The 18,414-nt window shown below is 47.6% G+C and overlaps 1 protein-coding gene across 3 annotated transcripts; it reads right to left on the reverse strand.

The window, feature by feature from the left end:
• Positions 1 to 1,584: 1,584 nt before the first annotated feature.
• Positions 1,585 to 8,199, reverse strand: LOC123113590 (protein IQ-DOMAIN 5). 3 transcript variants are annotated; one of them, XM_044534883.1, is made up of 9 exons: positions 7,898 to 8,199; positions 7,663 to 7,796; positions 6,851 to 7,087; positions 6,017 to 6,247; positions 5,607 to 5,720; positions 4,760 to 5,231; positions 4,411 to 4,448; positions 2,253 to 2,360; positions 1,585 to 2,176 (listed from the first exon to the last, which is right to left on the reverse strand). In XM_044534883.1, exons 2-9 carry the CDS (start codon positions 7,753 to 7,755, stop codon positions 1,865 to 1,867), a joined length of 1,605 nt encoding a protein of 534 aa, XP_044390818.1. In that variant the 5' UTR covers positions 7,756 to 7,796; positions 7,898 to 8,199; the 3' UTR covers positions 1,585 to 1,864. The 3 variants fall into 3 exon arrangements, with proteins under 3 accessions (XP_044390818.1, XP_044390817.1, XP_044390816.1); XM_044534881.1 differs by lacking the exons at positions 1,585 to 2,176; positions 2,253 to 2,360 and having other exon boundaries at positions 3,952 to 4,448; positions 7,663 to 7,786; positions 7,898 to 8,192; XM_044534882.1 differs by lacking the exons at positions 4,411 to 4,448; positions 4,760 to 5,231; positions 5,607 to 5,720; ... (2 more) ...; positions 7,663 to 7,796; positions 7,898 to 8,199 and adding an exon at positions 3,374 to 3,807.
• Between the last annotated feature and the right edge of the window lie 10,215 nt (positions 8,200 to 18,414).

Raw genomic sequence — 18,414 nt, forward strand, 5'->3', positions numbered from 1 at the left:
CGTTGACCATGTTATATGACTATAATAATGCCCGTGGTCTAATTTGCAAGATCTCTCCATGATGTGGGCCCAACTTGTCAAGAAGTAGGAAAAGAAATTACGAGGAAAAAGAGCGATGAGGAGGATTGAACCAGAGACATGAGGAACAGATGTACTTGTTCAGCGTGCAAGCTAACCACCACGTCCAACTGAAGCATTTGTTTGAGGAACATATGTACTTGTACTTAACCTTATCCGATACCTAACCTTTTCGTATCAGTTTTCCTAGCCGCCGCCTGCCGATCCTCAACTGCAACCGCCGGTCGCCAGGCTGCCCCGCCAGCTCCGGCTCGCCTCCATTCATAGCAGCCGCCGCACTGCCCGCCCAGCGCCGCCCCCGTCGCGGCTTCGGCGTTGCCTCCCGCCCAACACCGCCACTCGAGGCCGGCAGCTCCGACGCTTCTTCTGCCCGACTCCTCAACAGCCTGTAACTCCTCCCGAGTCCAGCTCCGTCACCTCCCGTGATGCCTTGAAGTGATTTGTTCCATGACAATGGCGACCGACAACAGTCCTGAATCGGATATGAGCGTCGGCCACCGGACGCCCGGGCATGTTGTAGCCTCTGAAATTCCGGCAGGGTGAGTATGCTAATTCTTAGTGTGGTGCGTGTGTGGCTCATAGTAGCTTGTAAAGATGGAATTTCTTGTGTAGAATTTGTAGTAGCTGATTGGTGCCTTGTTGATACTCGTGTGCAATTTGGTACACATGTTCTGATGGTCAGGATGGATATGGAATTACGGATACTAGAAGTAAAAAAGGGCTGCACATGTGAAGTTTGTAAATCTTGCTGTGTTTGTGTTGTTTTCAGAAAAATCGGCAGGCACCATGCTTAAATTTTCAGAGAAATTTAGAAAATCATGTGCGTCCTGCTATCATATTTGTTGTTGCTCTCAATTAGTGTGTGATGCATGAATTAGCTAGCTGGAGAAATGGAGTAGCGAGCAACAAGAAATGATAGGTTTGAATATTATTTACCTAAAGGATATGAGACATATATTTCCTTCTATTTCATAACTTTCCCTTAGCTCAGCTGGTTAGCACGAGAGCCTGTCCAGGTCGTGGTCGTGGGTTCGAAATCCCGTGGCGTGGCCCCGACCCACAGCTCAAACAAAGAGAGGATAGTTGACAAACGGGATAGGGGTATTTTTGTCATCTGCCTTCGGTCAACGGCCTTTGACATGACGGTAATGATGAAAAATGACTTTTTTGGACACACGTCCAACGAAACAGTGGCATTTTTGAGCAGTGAATTTTTTTAATGGCAAAACTGAGTAGTGTAGTACAAGCGATGGCAAAACTGATAAAAACCCTATTTTAATTAGAAGTTTGGTAAGTAAATTAAAGTGCAATTGGTTCAGAAGGTAAGTAAATTAATGTGGTTGATTGTCATATACATGAAAGGTTGGACGAAGGGGTGGTGGGAAGGAAGCTGAAATGCGAACATTACATTTTTTTAATTATTATATAGAGATTACTAGAGATAGTTACAGTCAAACCATGTGCTAGTTTCAAACTACGATCTCGTCCATACCGACACCACAAAAATACACAAATCCCATTTTTATACACACATTACAAAAAATACACTAGTTTCGTACGTAGCGTAGCTTACATCGTCTCTATACGACTACACCTAACAATTAACGAGTGTACATAGCAGCTGGATAATCGATATACAAAGCATTTTGGTTACACAAGTGACACGACGATACCACGATACCTTGAACAAACAGCACACGGGGGTGACGACGCTATGGTACGACGTGTGTGACTGCCTCCGGAAGCTGCTCGAGACGAGGGGGACTAACCGAGCACACACGACGCGCTAGAAGAAGTTGCTGAACTGGCCCGCCAGCGAGTCCTTGAGGTTGGAGAAGAGGCCGAAGAGGGAGTACTGCTTCAGCTTGGACACCTCGTACCACGAGTTGAGCACCGCCTCGTGCTTGTCGGTGCCGGAGAAGGCGAGCTGGATCCCAGGGCTGCAGTCCACCTGCCCGCCGCCGTTTCCCCTGCAGCTCGACGTCTTGATCGCGCAGCTGTTCTCGACGCACCCGAAGTTAGGGTTCCCGGAGCACGATGAGCAGCCGTCCGCCTTCCAGAAGAGGTTCTGCAGCGTGCCCTTGTGGAACTCGAACACCTGGGAAACAGAGCGCGTCAGGGATGAGCAAACGATCACCGGCGATTTGGTCCAGGTTATGGGTTTATGGGCGCACCAGGGTGAAGCCGGTGACTGTGTACGAGCTGTTGCCGACGAACACGGGCGGCGACCTTGCCGCGAACTTCCTCCCGGCAAAGGCCACCATGTACCCACCAGCAGATGTCTGGAACAGAGTGGAAGAACGGCGTATTAAGACTAATGATGAACCCATCATCTTTTATGTCAGAACTGTCCAACAAGACATTTGATAAGTAGACCTATCTTATGTACTAGTACAAGAAAGTAACAATTGTACGTATCATGATAGAACTATGCAAGCTATTGTGCAGTTCTTCTCAGCAGGCTGTATCTACTGCAGGTTGTCTCGGCAATTAATTACAGTGTGCTGAAGTTTTCAGTATTTCTGAAATCATTCTTGTGCAGCATCTTGAGTAGGAGTACAGTATTTGCAAGAAAAAACAGAATGCCAGTGAATGAATCAGGTAATGAGAAATAAATGAGGGTCCTCATCATGACAGTCGGCCATCTAGTACTCTTATCTTAAAACCAAACGGCTGAGCCCAATCAATTAGTGGAAGGGGAAATTTCTCCAGAGTGAGGGGACAGCACATTCAATAAATCCTCAGACGAGATTGCACCGACCAAGTAATAAGAACAAACCCAGCACTTAGGTTGGGCCACAGAGAACACGGAGGCATGTCGAGAGCGCCATCGACGGATCTACCCTCCCTCCTACGGCCAATGAGCCCAAGCACGCAGCTGGCGCTTTGTCTGGACTCGTTGCCTGTGGGGCAGTGTCCAGCTCAACGTTTTTTTGGCTTAAACCTCGCCAAGCAGTAGGCGATCATCAATGGATTTGTGAGGTGCCCCACCGATTTGAATTTCTTCTCTCACAACAAAAGACAACGAGGGAGTACTGCATAATTGTCATCCTAAATTCTTGGTTGCAAAGCACTGTGATTTATTTACTATTTATAGAACAAGTAAAAAGGAGCTAGCTACAAGACAATTCTTTGTGCCAAACAGTTGGTTCCCCTGGCCCTGGGTGCAAATGGGAAAATCGATTAGGGTTCGTCATAAGGAGCATATTCCTCGCGCAAAAAGCTTCGATCGAACAACAAAACCGGAGGAAAGGCTTGAGGAGGTGCAGAGCTCGGCGGAGGGCTACTGACTCACCAGGGCTTTGGGGTCGGAGGCGTTGACGGTGAGGAGCGAAATCTCGTCGACGGTGGGGCGGAAGAGCGCGAGCAGCGGGCCGGCGTTCGCCAGGTTGAGGCGGCTGTCGCAGGGGGAGAGCTGCACGCCGCCGGAGAAGAAGGCGTCGCGCCCCGCGAAGGCCACCCCGAAGGTGAACCCGTCGCCGCGGCTCACCGTCGCGTCCGCGCACGGCTCGTACACGCCGTTGCCGTCGCCCCTGGCGGACGCCGCCCCGGGGAGGAGGAGGAGGACGAGGACGAGGACGGCCGGCGCCCGCCTCGACGTCGCCGTCGTCGTTGCCGCCATGGAGACAATTAATTGTTTCGGGCGCCTCGCTGTGCCTCGGGCGCGACGGAAGTCGTCGATGGATGACGGTTTCGCTACGGCTCACGCCAAGGAAACGGAACCAAACGAAACGCGTCGCGTCGGGGCAAGGAATAAAGGGGTAGAATGAGCTGGCTTTCTTGCTGGGCCGAAGCCCATTTGTTCTGACGGGCCCAAGATTTAACAAGCAACTCAGCAGCTCAGCAAGGTAGAGACTACAGAGCACACACCAGTGAAAAGCACAGGGTTACCCTTAAAAATAACATAAAGTTTCAGAATTTTTTTATTGTACAAAAAATAGTTCCAGAAAATGTGAGTCCATGCTTGCTCTTAGCTACAAATACAACAGTACAAGCTATGGTAACCCCCAGGTCTAGAGGCACCAGCTGACCAGCACATACATATCCAAGCACTAGCTAGACCTCATCTCATGAGATGAGCATTTGGCTGCATACCTATATGGCTAAGAAATAGATGCACATTGTTCCAATGGACCTTCCAGAATCCAAGGCCGCGCATGTAACAGAGCGCAGCATGCTGACTTCGAACCTTGACGACGGTAGATGGGGGCTTCAGATGGCTTGTCAGGCCTGCAGCTCAACTCTCTTGAGCAGCAGATCAACGGAACCGGCACGGCGATGCTTCCCTTCCAGCGCTGGGGAGTCTTCGGCAGCCTTGGGCGATCGGTTCACCGCGGGTTTATTCACTTGCCGTTTGCCAGCTTCTGGGCCTACACATTTTCAGTAGCAAGTGAGTCTATCTGGACGCTTTAAGCAACCGTAATACACCGAGGCACAAGTTGGAACAGGAAACAAACAGCTTTTATCTTTTTTGCGGGGAAAAAGGGGAAACAAACAACTTGTATGGAGGTTACTTCTGAACTGCTGAGTAGTTATAGCGCGCGCACATGAGAAAAACTTATGCTAGACAAGGACATTCATCGAAAAAATGATGAATTTTTCAAAGAAGAAAAGTTACTGGAAACCAGAGGGAATCTTTGCATCACTAGATGTATGTAACAGATGCAAGGTTTGGACTTACCAGTGCCAGGCAAGGAGAACCTCTTGTTGGCCCGAGGTTGTAACTGCCCAGGCCTCTCCTTAGGATTACTACTGCTCCGGGCACCAAGTCCCGAAAGACGAGACGAGACTTCATCAGAACCTTCCTTCGGTGGCAGCTTCCGTTTCGGTTTAGCTGACGCCGAACCGGCAGACGGGTTCAACGAGGAGCCACCACCCTCTGAGTTCGAGGGGCGGGCCTTCTGGATCAACACATTTGAATGAGGAGCTGAAACCTGCTTTTTCACAGGTTTCCTGTATGGGGCCTTGGTTGCATTTCCCTCAGCGTGCTGCGCTCCGGTATCAATGGCAATTCCATCTGCTGCGTACATGCCCAGGAACCGACTCTCCCACGGGCGGACGGCCATCCATCTCTCCAGCCAATTCCAGCTCCAGCTGTTCCTGTCTAGTTCAGAAGCTGTAATGGCCGCCTGTTGCCTTGAACCTGCTTGCCACTGCAAAAGGAGAGAAGAAACTTCAGATGGAACACTAAGGAGCAGAATAGCAAGGAAAACATGAAGAGCAAAATTTTGTACTCGTTAACTTGGGAGGGAAGGTTAACTTCAATGTTATTCATGAAAGCAACACTTGGAAGTTGGAGTGCAGCAACAGCAAACATGGTAGAGTTTGGTGCAGCCAATTACACAAAAACAACGGGCGTGAGGCTCCCCATATATTACCTTAGTTATCCAGAAGTTATACTTAGGTTCAGAGAAATATGTTTGGTGCACTAATAGCATTCGCTAACCCACGGTTCAAGCATCATGTTGTTAACACTTACAAGTACCACAATCGAGCAATGTCCTCATATAAAACATATGATAAATCACCTGGTGAGAAAGGGCATAGGCCATGGCTCGCTCACGCTTGGCTGCTGCTTCCTGCCTCTTCAACAGTTTTGCTTGGATGTCTTCCACAGACCCTATACTATCGCACCACCCGTCCTGCATTTTAAGTAAGGTGGTAATGGAAGTTAGCTGCCTAAGCCAAATAACTGCACCTGCACTATCATTTATCTCCTGTTAAAAACACAAACCGTAATTCTAATGGGGAACTTATGAGTTATGAACAGATGCCAACAAGGCAAGCAGCATAACAAAAATACTACTCCCTCCGTCCGAAAATAAGTGTCGCTGATTTAGTACAACATTAGTACTAAATCAGCGACACTTATTTTCGGACGGAGGGAGTAATATAGAAGATTAGAACAAAAAATCCTGCAAACTGGTGTGCAGCTTACCTCAATTTCTCGAACATGTGCCTCGTCTGTTTGCTCTTCTTCATTATTTTGTTGGTCATCCATCTGACTTTCCAAGGCCACGCGAACTCGCCTTGCTCTAACACGGGCTTGTACCCTGACCAAAGCTTGCATACACCGGAGTGTTATAGCAGCTTGTTTTCTCACTATATGACCCCTTACAAGGGCCTGAAGCCTAACCAGTCCTTTTAAAGCTCGACGGGCTCTCCTAGCCTGAAGAGGAATGAAGTTAAACTTAATGGAGTACTAGTGCCCTATAAGAAAATAGACATTTAGAGCAATCTTGGCAGATTCCTGAATTTCATTCCAGCATCTCTTTGTTTACACGATAAACTTGTCGGTAGGATATTATGCTTTAGACTAATACTTCAACTTGCCAGCCATATGAAGTATGAACATATGGTTCGTCAAACATTGTCGCACATAGACCTATATATATAACATTTCCATGAATTATAAGTTTTACTTTTACACCAGTTAAGACGGTGCTTTTGTTTACCAACTATAAGCATGAGACCAAATATCAAATTCAAACATACAAACTTGAGGCCATGTATCAGGATGATTCAGTTGTAGCTTTTTTTTTACTTCTACTGAAACTGCATAGCTATCACATAAAGCTAATCACTCTGTATCTTGTACCATAGCGACTGCACAAAGCCTATTTTAAATACTAACAGATAGCAATCCCCCTAATGTAACCCTACACATTGAGATGAAAGTGCAGGTTTGCTTGGAGCATGGAGATTTAGAATGTTCAAAATATATAAAGAACACACTGGACAATGGATAAATTGACAGAGATAATGTGAATACCAGGAGGGCTCTATATGCAGTCTGAATAATTGTGGCAGCCCAGATCTCTTTGAGCTCCTCTTCTGTTTGAGGCAGTGGCACACTAAGCGTACTGAAACCAGGCCCTGAGCATGAAGGTGTGCCGCACTCGTCTTCTGATGGAACATTTCCATCAGGGAACTCTTCTGGTCCGACAAGGCTAGCGTGATCCTGGGAGTGCTGGTCCTGGAAGTGGAACTGATCGACGGCATCCCTTTTCTGCAATTTCCCCAGTTCACAATGTGTAAGAAAAACAGGGAAATTTTCATAGCACATCAGCAAAGGAACATGTGGCATCACTCTATTCCAAAAAATAAAAAAGAAGGTGGCAGCAGAAACATGGTGTCCTCATGTGTTTATCATCAGGGGCGGTGTACCGGTGTAGCAATACTATACAGATATACATTCGTGTTCCAAATTTATAGTTCTTGTGGTTACATAGCAATAGATTAGTTGAGTTCTTTTTGGACTAGTTTCAGTCCCCAAAATTCAATCTTGTCAGTGGTGCAGAACCAAAGGGTGACTCAAATAATATCACCCAGATCTGCAACACGCCAACAAGTGCAAGAACTTGCAAATGCGTTGCATACAGAAGCACCAACTGCTACCTATCGATTAGATTTATTGTAGGATAATAATGAATTCTCACGGAGCACTGGGCAAAATATTGCTATGATCCTTCCACATCCAAGCAAAATAAGTACAGTAGACCAAAAGGAATTAAGGAACCCAGAGGTGAGAACAAAAAGGCAGAGGCGGAATCGTAGGTAGGTAGAGGTGGTGGTGCCCCGTACTGTTCGGCCGGCGTCGCCATCCTCCTTGCGGCGCTGCTGCTGCTGCTGCCTCTCCACCTTCCTCAGCCCAACCAACGACTTGAGCCACCTCATCGCGCCGCCGCGTCACCTCACCTCGCCGCCTCTGCAACAACCTCCAGCCGCAGATTTTATTTTTTCCGTCAGCACGAGCGCAAACTGCGCAATCTCACATAAGGGACAAGAGAAAACAAAACCGCGGCGGAAAGTGAGTTACCAGATCACGGGCACCTGATGCCGCAGGAAACGACCGGGGCCGCGCGCCGCCGCCGGCCAATGAGGGCCGCCGCGCCGCGAGATTGGGAGGCCAAGGAGCCGGGGAGAGGGCAAGGGTGGAGGGGAAGGTGTGGGCTCGAAGCGTCACCAGTGGCCAGTGCAGTGGCGCTGCTCCCCTGCCTGCCTGCCTGCCTGCCTGCCTGCCTGCCTGCTACTGGCACCGGCACCACGCGGCCATTACTGCCGCTCCTGTGTGCCGGTGCGAATTATTGCTCGCTCGGCTCGGCTGCCCTGCCTGTGTGGCAGCCGCGGGGAGGAGGAGGGCGAGAATTATATAGACAGGAAAATTACCCTGTTGCCCGCTACGGCAAATAAAGAAACAAAGAAAGAAAAGCGCGGCGCTTTTCTCATTCTCAGGTTTTGCTTTCTGCACCCGCTTGTCGGAATCAAAAGCCCTTTCTCGTTGCTCGCTTCTGAGATTTTCACCGCCTCTCATTCTTTTCTGCCTGCGTCTTGCAGGCAAAGATTCGTTGATTAGCTTTAGGACAAGGTGATTCTGCTGCTGCTGGGCTTATTAGCGTTATTAATAGTTTAGCCCCCGGAGTGAAAGCTGTGGTGTTTTTGTCACCCTCTGCCGCGGATTTTGTTGGATTTGGTCAGTGGCTTTGTTTGAGACCGTGGACTGATTGATCACGTGCCTTGTGGCACTAAGGGCATGTACAATGGTGGCATATGAATACATATGCCCCATGACAAAAAGTAATTTAAAGCACCTACATTAATTTTTTCTTCTCCAATGTAAGCTATCACTAGTGGGCCTTATTAAAAAATAAAAAATAAAGACTCTAGTACACATGCATCTCTATTTTTCACTCAAACCTTTTCAGCTTTTGTCATCGGACCATGTTTTTTCTCTTCAAGCACCCGCCTCCTGGAGAGGATCCTGCTTCCCTATCCGAACCTACTTTACGTCATATCCGATCCTACATGGCATGCGAGGCATCACCTTGAGGCTATGTATTGTACATGCCCTAAGATTTCAGGGTCGGCGTGATTCCCCTTTAATCTAAACATATTTTCCTTCAGATACGCATCTGGTATAGCTTATCTTCACTGCCATTGCCATCTGTCTGGTCGCCAATGCATACCAGAAACGCCTAGCAATATTTGGTGATTAAGTTTGGTTAAGAAGATACGCCGAAGAGATGGCATTAGTTAGATACAGTGAAGAAAATACAGTTTCTCTGTTCCGCGTCTGTATTTTCAACCCAGCGAAATCTTGGATGCGTCACCGCGGGAAAGCTGACGCGAGATCCTCAAAGTGATAAAGGCCCAAAGACTTTGGTAGGAGTGCAACAGTGTGTGTGGGGGTGGCATTTGCTTTGTCAGGACCGAGAGTTTTTATGAGACGTGTAGCTTTTCAGAACCGGTAGTACTCACACTCGCTGTAGTGTCTCGATGCTGGTAGTACACGGCATATTACTCCTACTGTAAAGCTGATTGACTATGAAGACTATAAGAACACCCGTGCGTTGCAACGGGGCCACATTAACTTTAAAAGTTTATTAATATTCTCATATATATCAAGTGATATTGGCGACCTTTTGTACCATCAATTCCTCACACACACTCTCTGCCTCCCTCTTCCTCACTCCCCCCCCCCCTCTCCCTCTCTCTCTCTTTCTCTAACACACACACACATATCCATCTTATTGGATACGGGACCATAATCCATCTATTTCACACACACACGCTAGTACATAACAATATGGATTATGTGTATTATATTTGCCACCACAACTGAGGAAATTAATTTCATGTAAATCGGCCAGCCACAGCTCTAAGAATACGCGGAGGAGGTGACCCGGGTCGGCGTCGGCGCCGTCTGGCACGGGCCACGGGCCCGCTTCCAAGCGCGTCTGCGCATCGGCCACCCACGCCGTGTCCTTTAAGTGCCACTTCCACCGCACCAACTACCAGGGTCACGGCCATGGCCAGGGCCAGGGAAGCCGCCCTACCTTGCCCCCTTCACCGGCCGCGGCCAACGCGGTGCCGCGGCACCCGGCCTCGTCGTCCTCGTCCTCCAGCACCGTCGCGACCCAGTGACGCAGCCCAAGCATCGGCCTCGAGAATCAAGAACGCTCGACAACGTAGAGGGAAGGAAAGGTCATATACATGTCATAAGAAAGGGAGTTTATTTACTGCTCCCCCGATGTATTGTTTCCTTTGTTTGGAGATTGATTACCATCCGTGAGTTAAGGTAAGGTTTACGTGATTGAGCGATTTTTTGAAAATCAATTATTTGTTTTCTAATTAATGTAATTGAGTGATTTAAGGTAAGGTTAATTAATTTAGATTTGATCTTTAGAGATTGTTCGTGATTGATTCTACATTACTAAATAACTTGCGCCAGTATGGAAAGTTCTGATCTGTTTAGATTTCTTTCGTTGTGTGAGAGGGTGACGCGAAAATAAACCGATGAAGTGAGGGGAGGGGACGAAAAAAATCTATAAAAAAACGAGCGAAGGTGGGAGGAGGTACCAAAAAAACCATGGAAGGTGGGAGGAGACTACCAACTGCTTCATTAGGAGTAGAAATTATTAGAGATTAGAGATTATTTGTTTCCTGAAAATCTATTATTTGTTTCTTAAAGCAAATTGCATTAATGGGAGAGATTTCGTAGATTTGACTAAGGTAGGAAAGAATCTATTATTTGTTTGCTAAAGCAAATTGCATTAATGGGAGAGATCCGTTGATTTGGCTAAGGTAGGAAAGAATCTATTATTTGTTTGCTAAAGAAAATTGCATTAATGGGAGTGATCCGTTGATTTGGCTAAGGTAGGAAATAATCTATTATTTGTTTCCTAAAGAAAATTGCATTAATGAGAGAGATTTGTTGATTTGGCTAAGGTAGGCGGTTTTTGTGGTTCGTGGCGACTTAGTGTGAGGTGGGACGAGGTACCCAAAAAAACCATGGGAGGTGGGACGAAAAAAAACCTGGGAGGTGGGAGTTGTCCCTGGTTAATCTACGAAATTTCGTAGATTTTTTTAGGACGAAAAAAAATCGTGGAAGGTGAGACTAAAAAAAACCTAGAAGCGAGACTACCAACTGCTCCCTTAGGAGTAGAGAAAAAGGCTTTATCATTGGGCGGTACAACAATGGCCTGCATCATGCATAGTACCAACCGACCAAGGTCAAATTTAAACGGTCGCCTGCTACGACCTTTGCTATCCGTTACGGGCTCCTTTGGTTTACAGGAAGTCTATAGGATTTTTGTAGAGTAGAATCATTAGAAATTTTCCCTATGCTGATTGTTTGATTCATCCTACAGGATGAAGCCATGTGCATTACTCCCTCCGTTCGGAATTACTCGTCTAAGAAATGAATGTATCTAAATGTATTTTAGTTGTAGATACATCCATTTTTGTGACAAGTAATTTCGAATGGAGGAGGTACATTTCATTGAAAGTCTAACATTCAATCAAATCTGTTTTACAATTTTGTTGTTTCTCCTATGCATCAAACGGCTCTATGCTAATCATATACCCCCTACCAAGAAGAGATGAGAGGATGGGAAGAGGTGGAAGGATTTTTTTTACATTACGATTAGCATCCTCCCACCTCTTCTTTAAATGTTGGTTCACGTTGCACATTTGGCGAATGGTCAACGAATGGTTGGGTTTAGGGGCTCTAGCGATAAACTGATGGATGACGGAAGGCAATGTCAAAAATAGAGTCGGTGGATTAACAAGTCGAAACCCAATACTGCAAACTGGAAGGTCATAGCTTTCATCACAATACTTGTGTGTTGGGTTATCTGGAGTGAGAGAAACGCTAGAGTTTTCAGGAAGAAATCAATGCCGCCCCTGTTGTCTACTGAAGCTTATTCAGGACGAGGCCAAACTTTGGGTCACCGAGGGCGAGGGGGCTAGGCACTTGAGCATCATCATGCCGAGAGATTAATCCACTTCTTTCCTGACGGGCTATGTTGTGAGACATCTCCAATGCCGACCCTCAAACCGCCTGCAACAGTTTGGACCATGCGGTCCAGATGTGTTTTGCCATCTAACACGATCCTGCATCGGTTCGCAGGCCGCTCCGAACGTGCTTTTTCCCGCAAACTGGAGACACACTGGGGGGGGTGCGGGCGTCCGGACCGCTGCCACGCCCACTCCAGACGTGCTTTTTCCCACAAACTGGAGACACACTAGAGGAGGGGGGCTTTGGGGGCGTCCGAACCGCTACCACGCCCGCTCCTGACTAACCTGGCCCACCAAAAAAACCTCCCGCACCCGCGAGCTTTCCCGCCTGAAGCTAGCTGCCCGCATTCACGCCGCTCTAGAGCGGCCTCTCCGCATTGACGCCAGTCCAGAACGGACGTGACCACTCACTGACGCCGGCATTGAAGCGACTCGTCGGACGAGGGCGCAGCCGGCACCGCGTCCCCCGTCGCCACGCCTGTTCAATGCTGGAGAGACGTTTACTGGACAGGACGAGACAGATATCTACCACACCCGCTCAATGCATGTTCCTCCATCTGCCGCCATTAAACAGGCTCGTTGACTGAGCAACCAACTCCGGCACACGCACACTGACGGACCAAGACGCTTTGCCTCACCAGAAACCGCTATTTAAGGGTGGCCACACCCGGCTCACAACACATTCGCTTCACATCCTCCTCTCATGCACTACATCCGCCATGACCTGAGCGGAAGAGCTCGTGAAAGAGTCGGCCGACAGAGCAGAAGCACAAGGTTGTTGCCCTTGCGGCTGCTTGGCAGAGCCGCCGTGCTAGGAGGATCGAGGCCGGCATGCCGGCCAGCTCGCTCGAGGTCTCTGACAACGATGACCCCACGATGGACATGGGCTCTGAGACACCGCGCCAAAACCCATGCCTCTGGACGTCAGCATCACCATGGAACAGGCGCAAGCACACTACACCTCGCCCATTAAGAAGGAGCATACTACGGTGGCTCCTATATATGTCGGCGCTCCAGCAGGCGCATGATGACCAGCAGTACAACCTGTTCCGACTGTCGGAGGAGCAAATCTACGGCGAGTGCACTAGCAAGGAAGCCGTGGCCGCGGCGAACCCCAACTTTGTCGCTCAGCAGCAGGCGCTCGACGAGGCCGCCCATGCTCATGCCGTCACACTCGCCCCACAAGCGGCACAGCCGGATGCAGACGCGGAGGTGCGCTGGCTGCACAGGCGATCGCGGACCAGAACGCTGACAATGAACTTTCAGGCGCGCCGGTGGGACGGGAGAGCGCCGACACCACCATTTCCATCGTGGATCTCACGTCCACCGGGACGGGAAGGGCGCAGACTCCTCCGAGAATGAGTAGGGCATTGTTCCCCAAGTGGGCCGGTCCGCCTTCGATGCTCTACTCTTCCTCGCGTGGAGACCGCACGTTCACTTCACGAGTCTTGAACCCTGCCGCCGCTCATGGAGACAGCTGATGGAGGATGCAGTCGTCGATGTGGAATACGAAGGAAGTGGACGACGGCCGCCGCGTAGGATAGGTTAGGTCCAAGCACTTTTTTTAATAAAAATGTCTGAATTATAATGAATGTACTCCGGTTTATATGAAAATCAGCTGGTTTGCATGAATTTCATCTAGTCTGTTGGAACTCTGATTGAATTGCATGCGGATAGCGATGGTCGGGTCCCACATCCATGTCCACGGACTGACCCCTGTACACCCCCACCCCCTAGTTAATGAATGCGGCAAGCCTTTTGCCCTTTTTTTACTAAAAAACGCAGTATCCCATGGTGTGATATTTTTAGAATTCTTTGCAGCGGTCTTGCTTACATTTTAGCAACGTGGTGCACTCTTCAGACTTCAGGGTGAAGAACAGTGGTGCTTCCATCACTGGGCTTCCTAAATTGCAGCCTTAAAAAAGGTAGTTCATACACTTGGCAGAGTTTATGGAGTGGTATCCAAACTTTCAAGAAAGGGTACACTTGGAGGGTGGGAGACGGCACCCAAATCAGCATATGGGATGACCCGTGGGTTCCTAGCAGGCCAAACAGAAGAGTTATGACCATGAGAGGTAATATTATCATACCAAAGTTTCTGATCTTATTAACTTGGAGAATAGAGAATGGGACGAACAACTAATCAGAGATATATTCTAGCCCGTTGATGCTCAAAGAATTCTGAACATACCCATTGCCTTGGGTATGATGGAGGATTTCGTTTCATGGAATTATAACAGGACAGGGATATTCATGGTTAAGACAACCTATCATATGGAGTGGGATCACCAGCATGGACGAAAGTTGAGGAGAACGAACTCTATGATCTCCGCTAGTACTAGTCCTATATGGAGTATCCTTTGGAAATTGTGAGTCCCAGCCAAAGTGAAAATTCACTACTGGAGGGCACTATATGGGGCAATACCCTATCGGTGCATTATGGCTAATCGGCATATGATCACTAACTCACGGTGCCCTATTTGCGGTCTGGACTGTGAGAGTATCAGCCATGCTTTCTTCAAGTGTCAACGTGTTCAAGCTATCTGGAGTGCACTGGGCATGGCAAACATGATCAACGAGCTTTGCTCCCTGGAAAGGGAAGGCGCGGCAATGTTGGCTGGCCTACTTCTAACTCCTAATGTACCGGCATCACTGCTTCCGAGTGTTAACTGCAAAGAGTTAATCGCAACGATAGTTTGGTACCTGTGGTGGGAACGGAGCAAGTTTACGCATGGAAAACAGCTACATAATCCTACACGATCAACACAAGCGATTCCCACGCTGTCCAAGAACTTCTCAAGAGCAAAGAAAAAGGGTCCAGGCCAGATTGGGAGACATGGATGGACCAAGCCAAGTGAGGGATTTGTAAAACTCAACGTAGATGCCTCTTTTTCTGAGGACAGTGGATCGGGGGGTTCAGGTGCAATCTTACGCGATGTTTCTGGATCTTTCATTGCAGCATCATGTAGCGACATTTGGTTCGTTGAGGACGCGGCGACGGCGGAAGCCCGGGGGCTTCGAGACGGCCTCATTCTGGCAAACGACATGGCTGCAACAAACTGGTGATTGAAGCTGATTGTATGGAAGTGATCCAAGTGATGTAATCTGGTGGCAACTCACTTGAACCGGCAGCAGCTATTTATGAGGAGTGCACTTTTATTTGTCGTAATTTTGTTTCAGTTAGTTTTCAACATTTGCCCTAGGGAATCCAATATGGCGGCTGATATGTTGGCTACTATATCGGAGGACTCGCGAACCATTGTATGGCAGTCCGAGCCTCCCGGGTTTCCGTTAGACATTTTGTCAAAAGATGTAGCCATTTTTTTCATGAAATATAAACCGCCATGATAGTATTTTCCTTAAAAAGAGAGACGGTACTCACCTTTTGTAGCTTCTAGTAATACGTACTACAGTGGATTCCGTTATGCTTATCGTCCTTTTTGTAAAGCTGATTGACTATGAAGGAGAAAAGCTCTTTTACCACAACAACGGATTTAAACTCTCAGTTGCTACCTTTGCTTCCCGGTGTAGGCCCACCCCAGTCACGACGTACAGTGTGCACATTCATTTTTCAACCTTTCATGATAATGTCTCTAAAGGCATTCCCCGCAAAAAGAAATGTTGTCTCCAAAGACATAGTACTACTTATTTGGCCTCCACCTCCTGTGCTCTCTTTTTCTTTTAACACAATACTTATCAGGGGTCTTTTTCAACTAAGTTTTGCTGAAAAGCTAATGAATAAATAAGATATCCATATGAATACTTGTGGCATAGACGATGGAAAGTGCAAAATGTTTTCATTTGTGGGCTTCGCATAACGGGTAAAATAAAAGATGCAGAGGAGAGGAGCTTTTGAATTATCTCCACACTTATAAAAAATCGAGTTGATGATGATGGTATGACTGCCATCTTGCAATATAGACTGTCTGATCTATATCTGATGGATAGAAAACAAACTATGGCGATTTTATAAAAAGATACCCGCACCTTCCCCACATTTGCATATAAGTTCTTCTCTTGTTCATCCATATCTCTCACAATCTCATTGTTGAGCAATTAAAAAGGAAAGCCTCTAGAACAATCTGGCATGGTGGCCGCTGCCGGCGTCGTCCATCTCCATGCCTCCGCTCAATCCGACCACCAATCACCACCACGCCCACTCCTCCTCACCTCATCTCTCCTCTTTATCGAGATATCATTAGTTTTTAGACATGGGATTACTCCCGTATGGGTCAATCACAATAGGTGTCTTATAAAAAAAATGCAATGCACGAGCATCTTACTAGTTTGATTTTTTTTTTGTGTGGGTAGAATTATTTGATTTGACATCGCAAGGACCAGACTGTATATGAGTGGTAAGGACATCTCCAACGACGAACCGCAAATACCTCTCGCATCCGTCCGCGGACAGGGGGACCAGTCTGCGGACACGGATACGGGAGACAGCCATCCAACGCTAGCTGCATACATTCCAAACGACAATTTAACTAATCGGACGAAATTCATGCAAACCGGACGAAAATAGCACCAATCATCCAAACATAGCATGCAAATTAAGTCTAGTATAACAAGGTCTCAAAATCGACTAGATCTAGGATGTCCAACAAGTTTTTCAGGAACTGATCATGTCCTCCCACACATACTTGCCTTTAGTTTCAGCCTGCACTGTGTGCACGTAAATGACTGCCCCGCTGACCTGTGGTACAGCACGACCCTCTGGTCCTGCCTATGAAATCTGTGGATACGGCCAGCCACGCATCGCACAACAAACTCATCCATGGTCGAGTAGCTCACCATCCTTCGTACTCTAAAAACGGCATACCATTTGAAAATAAGCTCAATGACATTTGATCAGACACCTGCCGGGCTTGGCGTCCGCCATGAAGGTCATCGACAGGGGGCGGAGTGTACCTGGGTACAAATGGCTCCAGGGCTGAAAGCTCCGTCGAAACGGGGAGCGGGAGCGTCGGTGCTGGTTGCGGATGTCCGGCAATGCCTCTCTGGCGGCCGGAGACGAACAACAGCGTCGACGGAGATGGATGGTGTGGATGAAAGCAGAAGGAGCGGAGTGGAAGAAAATGGGACTAGAAGGGGGATTGGGTGAACCGGGGGTATCGGAGGCCTACGTTTCGAGTGTCCGGACTTCCGAAAACCTCCGACACTTTTGTCTTTAATTTACGAAAGAAATCACGTCTAGAACCCCACGGACCGATATAAATCGGTGTTAGATAGACTCCATTATCCGAACAATTGGGTTCAAACGGTTGCTCGAGGTTTATACGTCGGCCTTTGAAGATGCCCTAACCTCCAAACGACATGGTCAAATCACAGACAGAAAAGCGCCGATGGGTTTAGTCGGCAAGAGAACAGGAGATCCGCGTGCGTGCATGCACCCAAAACTGACGTGACACCCATGACAAAACGCACCGATGAAATTTAAAAAGAAAACGCCGCAATAAAAGAAAAGTGAACTAATTGCGGACGACTAACAGGCCACGTGATTAACGTACTACTGCTGCCATTCCCAGACCAGACTGCTACAGTTAACAGTAAACCACCAGGAAAGAAAAGGACATTGATACCTTGTGTAGTTTCCCTGGATGTTGCATAGCTCCGTGATTGACTGCCATGTTACATGTCGCAGTCAACTCACCCCGCCAAAAAAAAAAAGGTCTAGCCATCAACAGTTCTGTGCCTTCCCTTCGGTGCAAAAAAGAAAGAAAAAGGAAGCGTGTGCTTTAAGATTATTATCCTTGGACCTTGGATAACTTTGCACTTTGAGAGATTGGAGTTTGGATTTTGGAGGGTGCCGAGTTCAAATTTTGGAGGGTGATGGATTGGAGAGATGGAATGCTGGTTGACCGCTCACACGGTTAGTCGATGACGTTTTCTGAAGGAAGATGGGCTGTTCTTCCTCCCGTTTTAGAATTGGGTGCTCACCACGAGGAAAACGGGTTGTGCTTCCTCCCATTCAAAGTTCGGCACAAGAAAAATAAGGGTACAAGTGCAACGCTCGCATTGACCTTCGATTTTCATGTGCGCCGTTTTATCATGTCGGGGACATTGGAAAGTGTGAGCGTGAAGAAAGAGTGGATTAGCTCCGCGCCTTTTGTGACTTTCAAATGCCAACATAGTAGCACAAGAATTGTATTAAAAATGTAGGAGGACAGATCACGTGTTCTGGGAGAATTTTGAGAAATGGTATCTACCTTGAAATGGAGGGAATAGACACCGTGTTTTTTCTCAATGTTTTTATCAACATGTTTTTCTTTTTTCAAAAATCAGGAGGGAGATCCTCCACCTGAATATATATTACTCCAAGCCGCCGTGCCAAGAGAGTGACATTCTCTTAGTTGGTTGATCCAGTTTATAAAGAAAATTGAATTGAAAATCTAAACAAATGGACTGCGTTCATGAGGAAAACTCGACCGAAAACCATACAAATAGCAAAGAGAAAAGAAATAAGAGAAAATTGGGTGCCGATGACAAAGGACACTCCAGCTAGCAAACATCATTACCATCAATAAGAGAGACACA

This window comes from Triticum aestivum, chromosome 5B (genome assembly GCF_018294505.1).
Source record: "Triticum aestivum cultivar Chinese Spring chromosome 5B, IWGSC CS RefSeq v2.1, whole genome shotgun sequence".
NCBI classification, from domain to species: Eukaryota; Viridiplantae; Streptophyta; class Magnoliopsida; order Poales; family Poaceae; genus Triticum; species Triticum aestivum.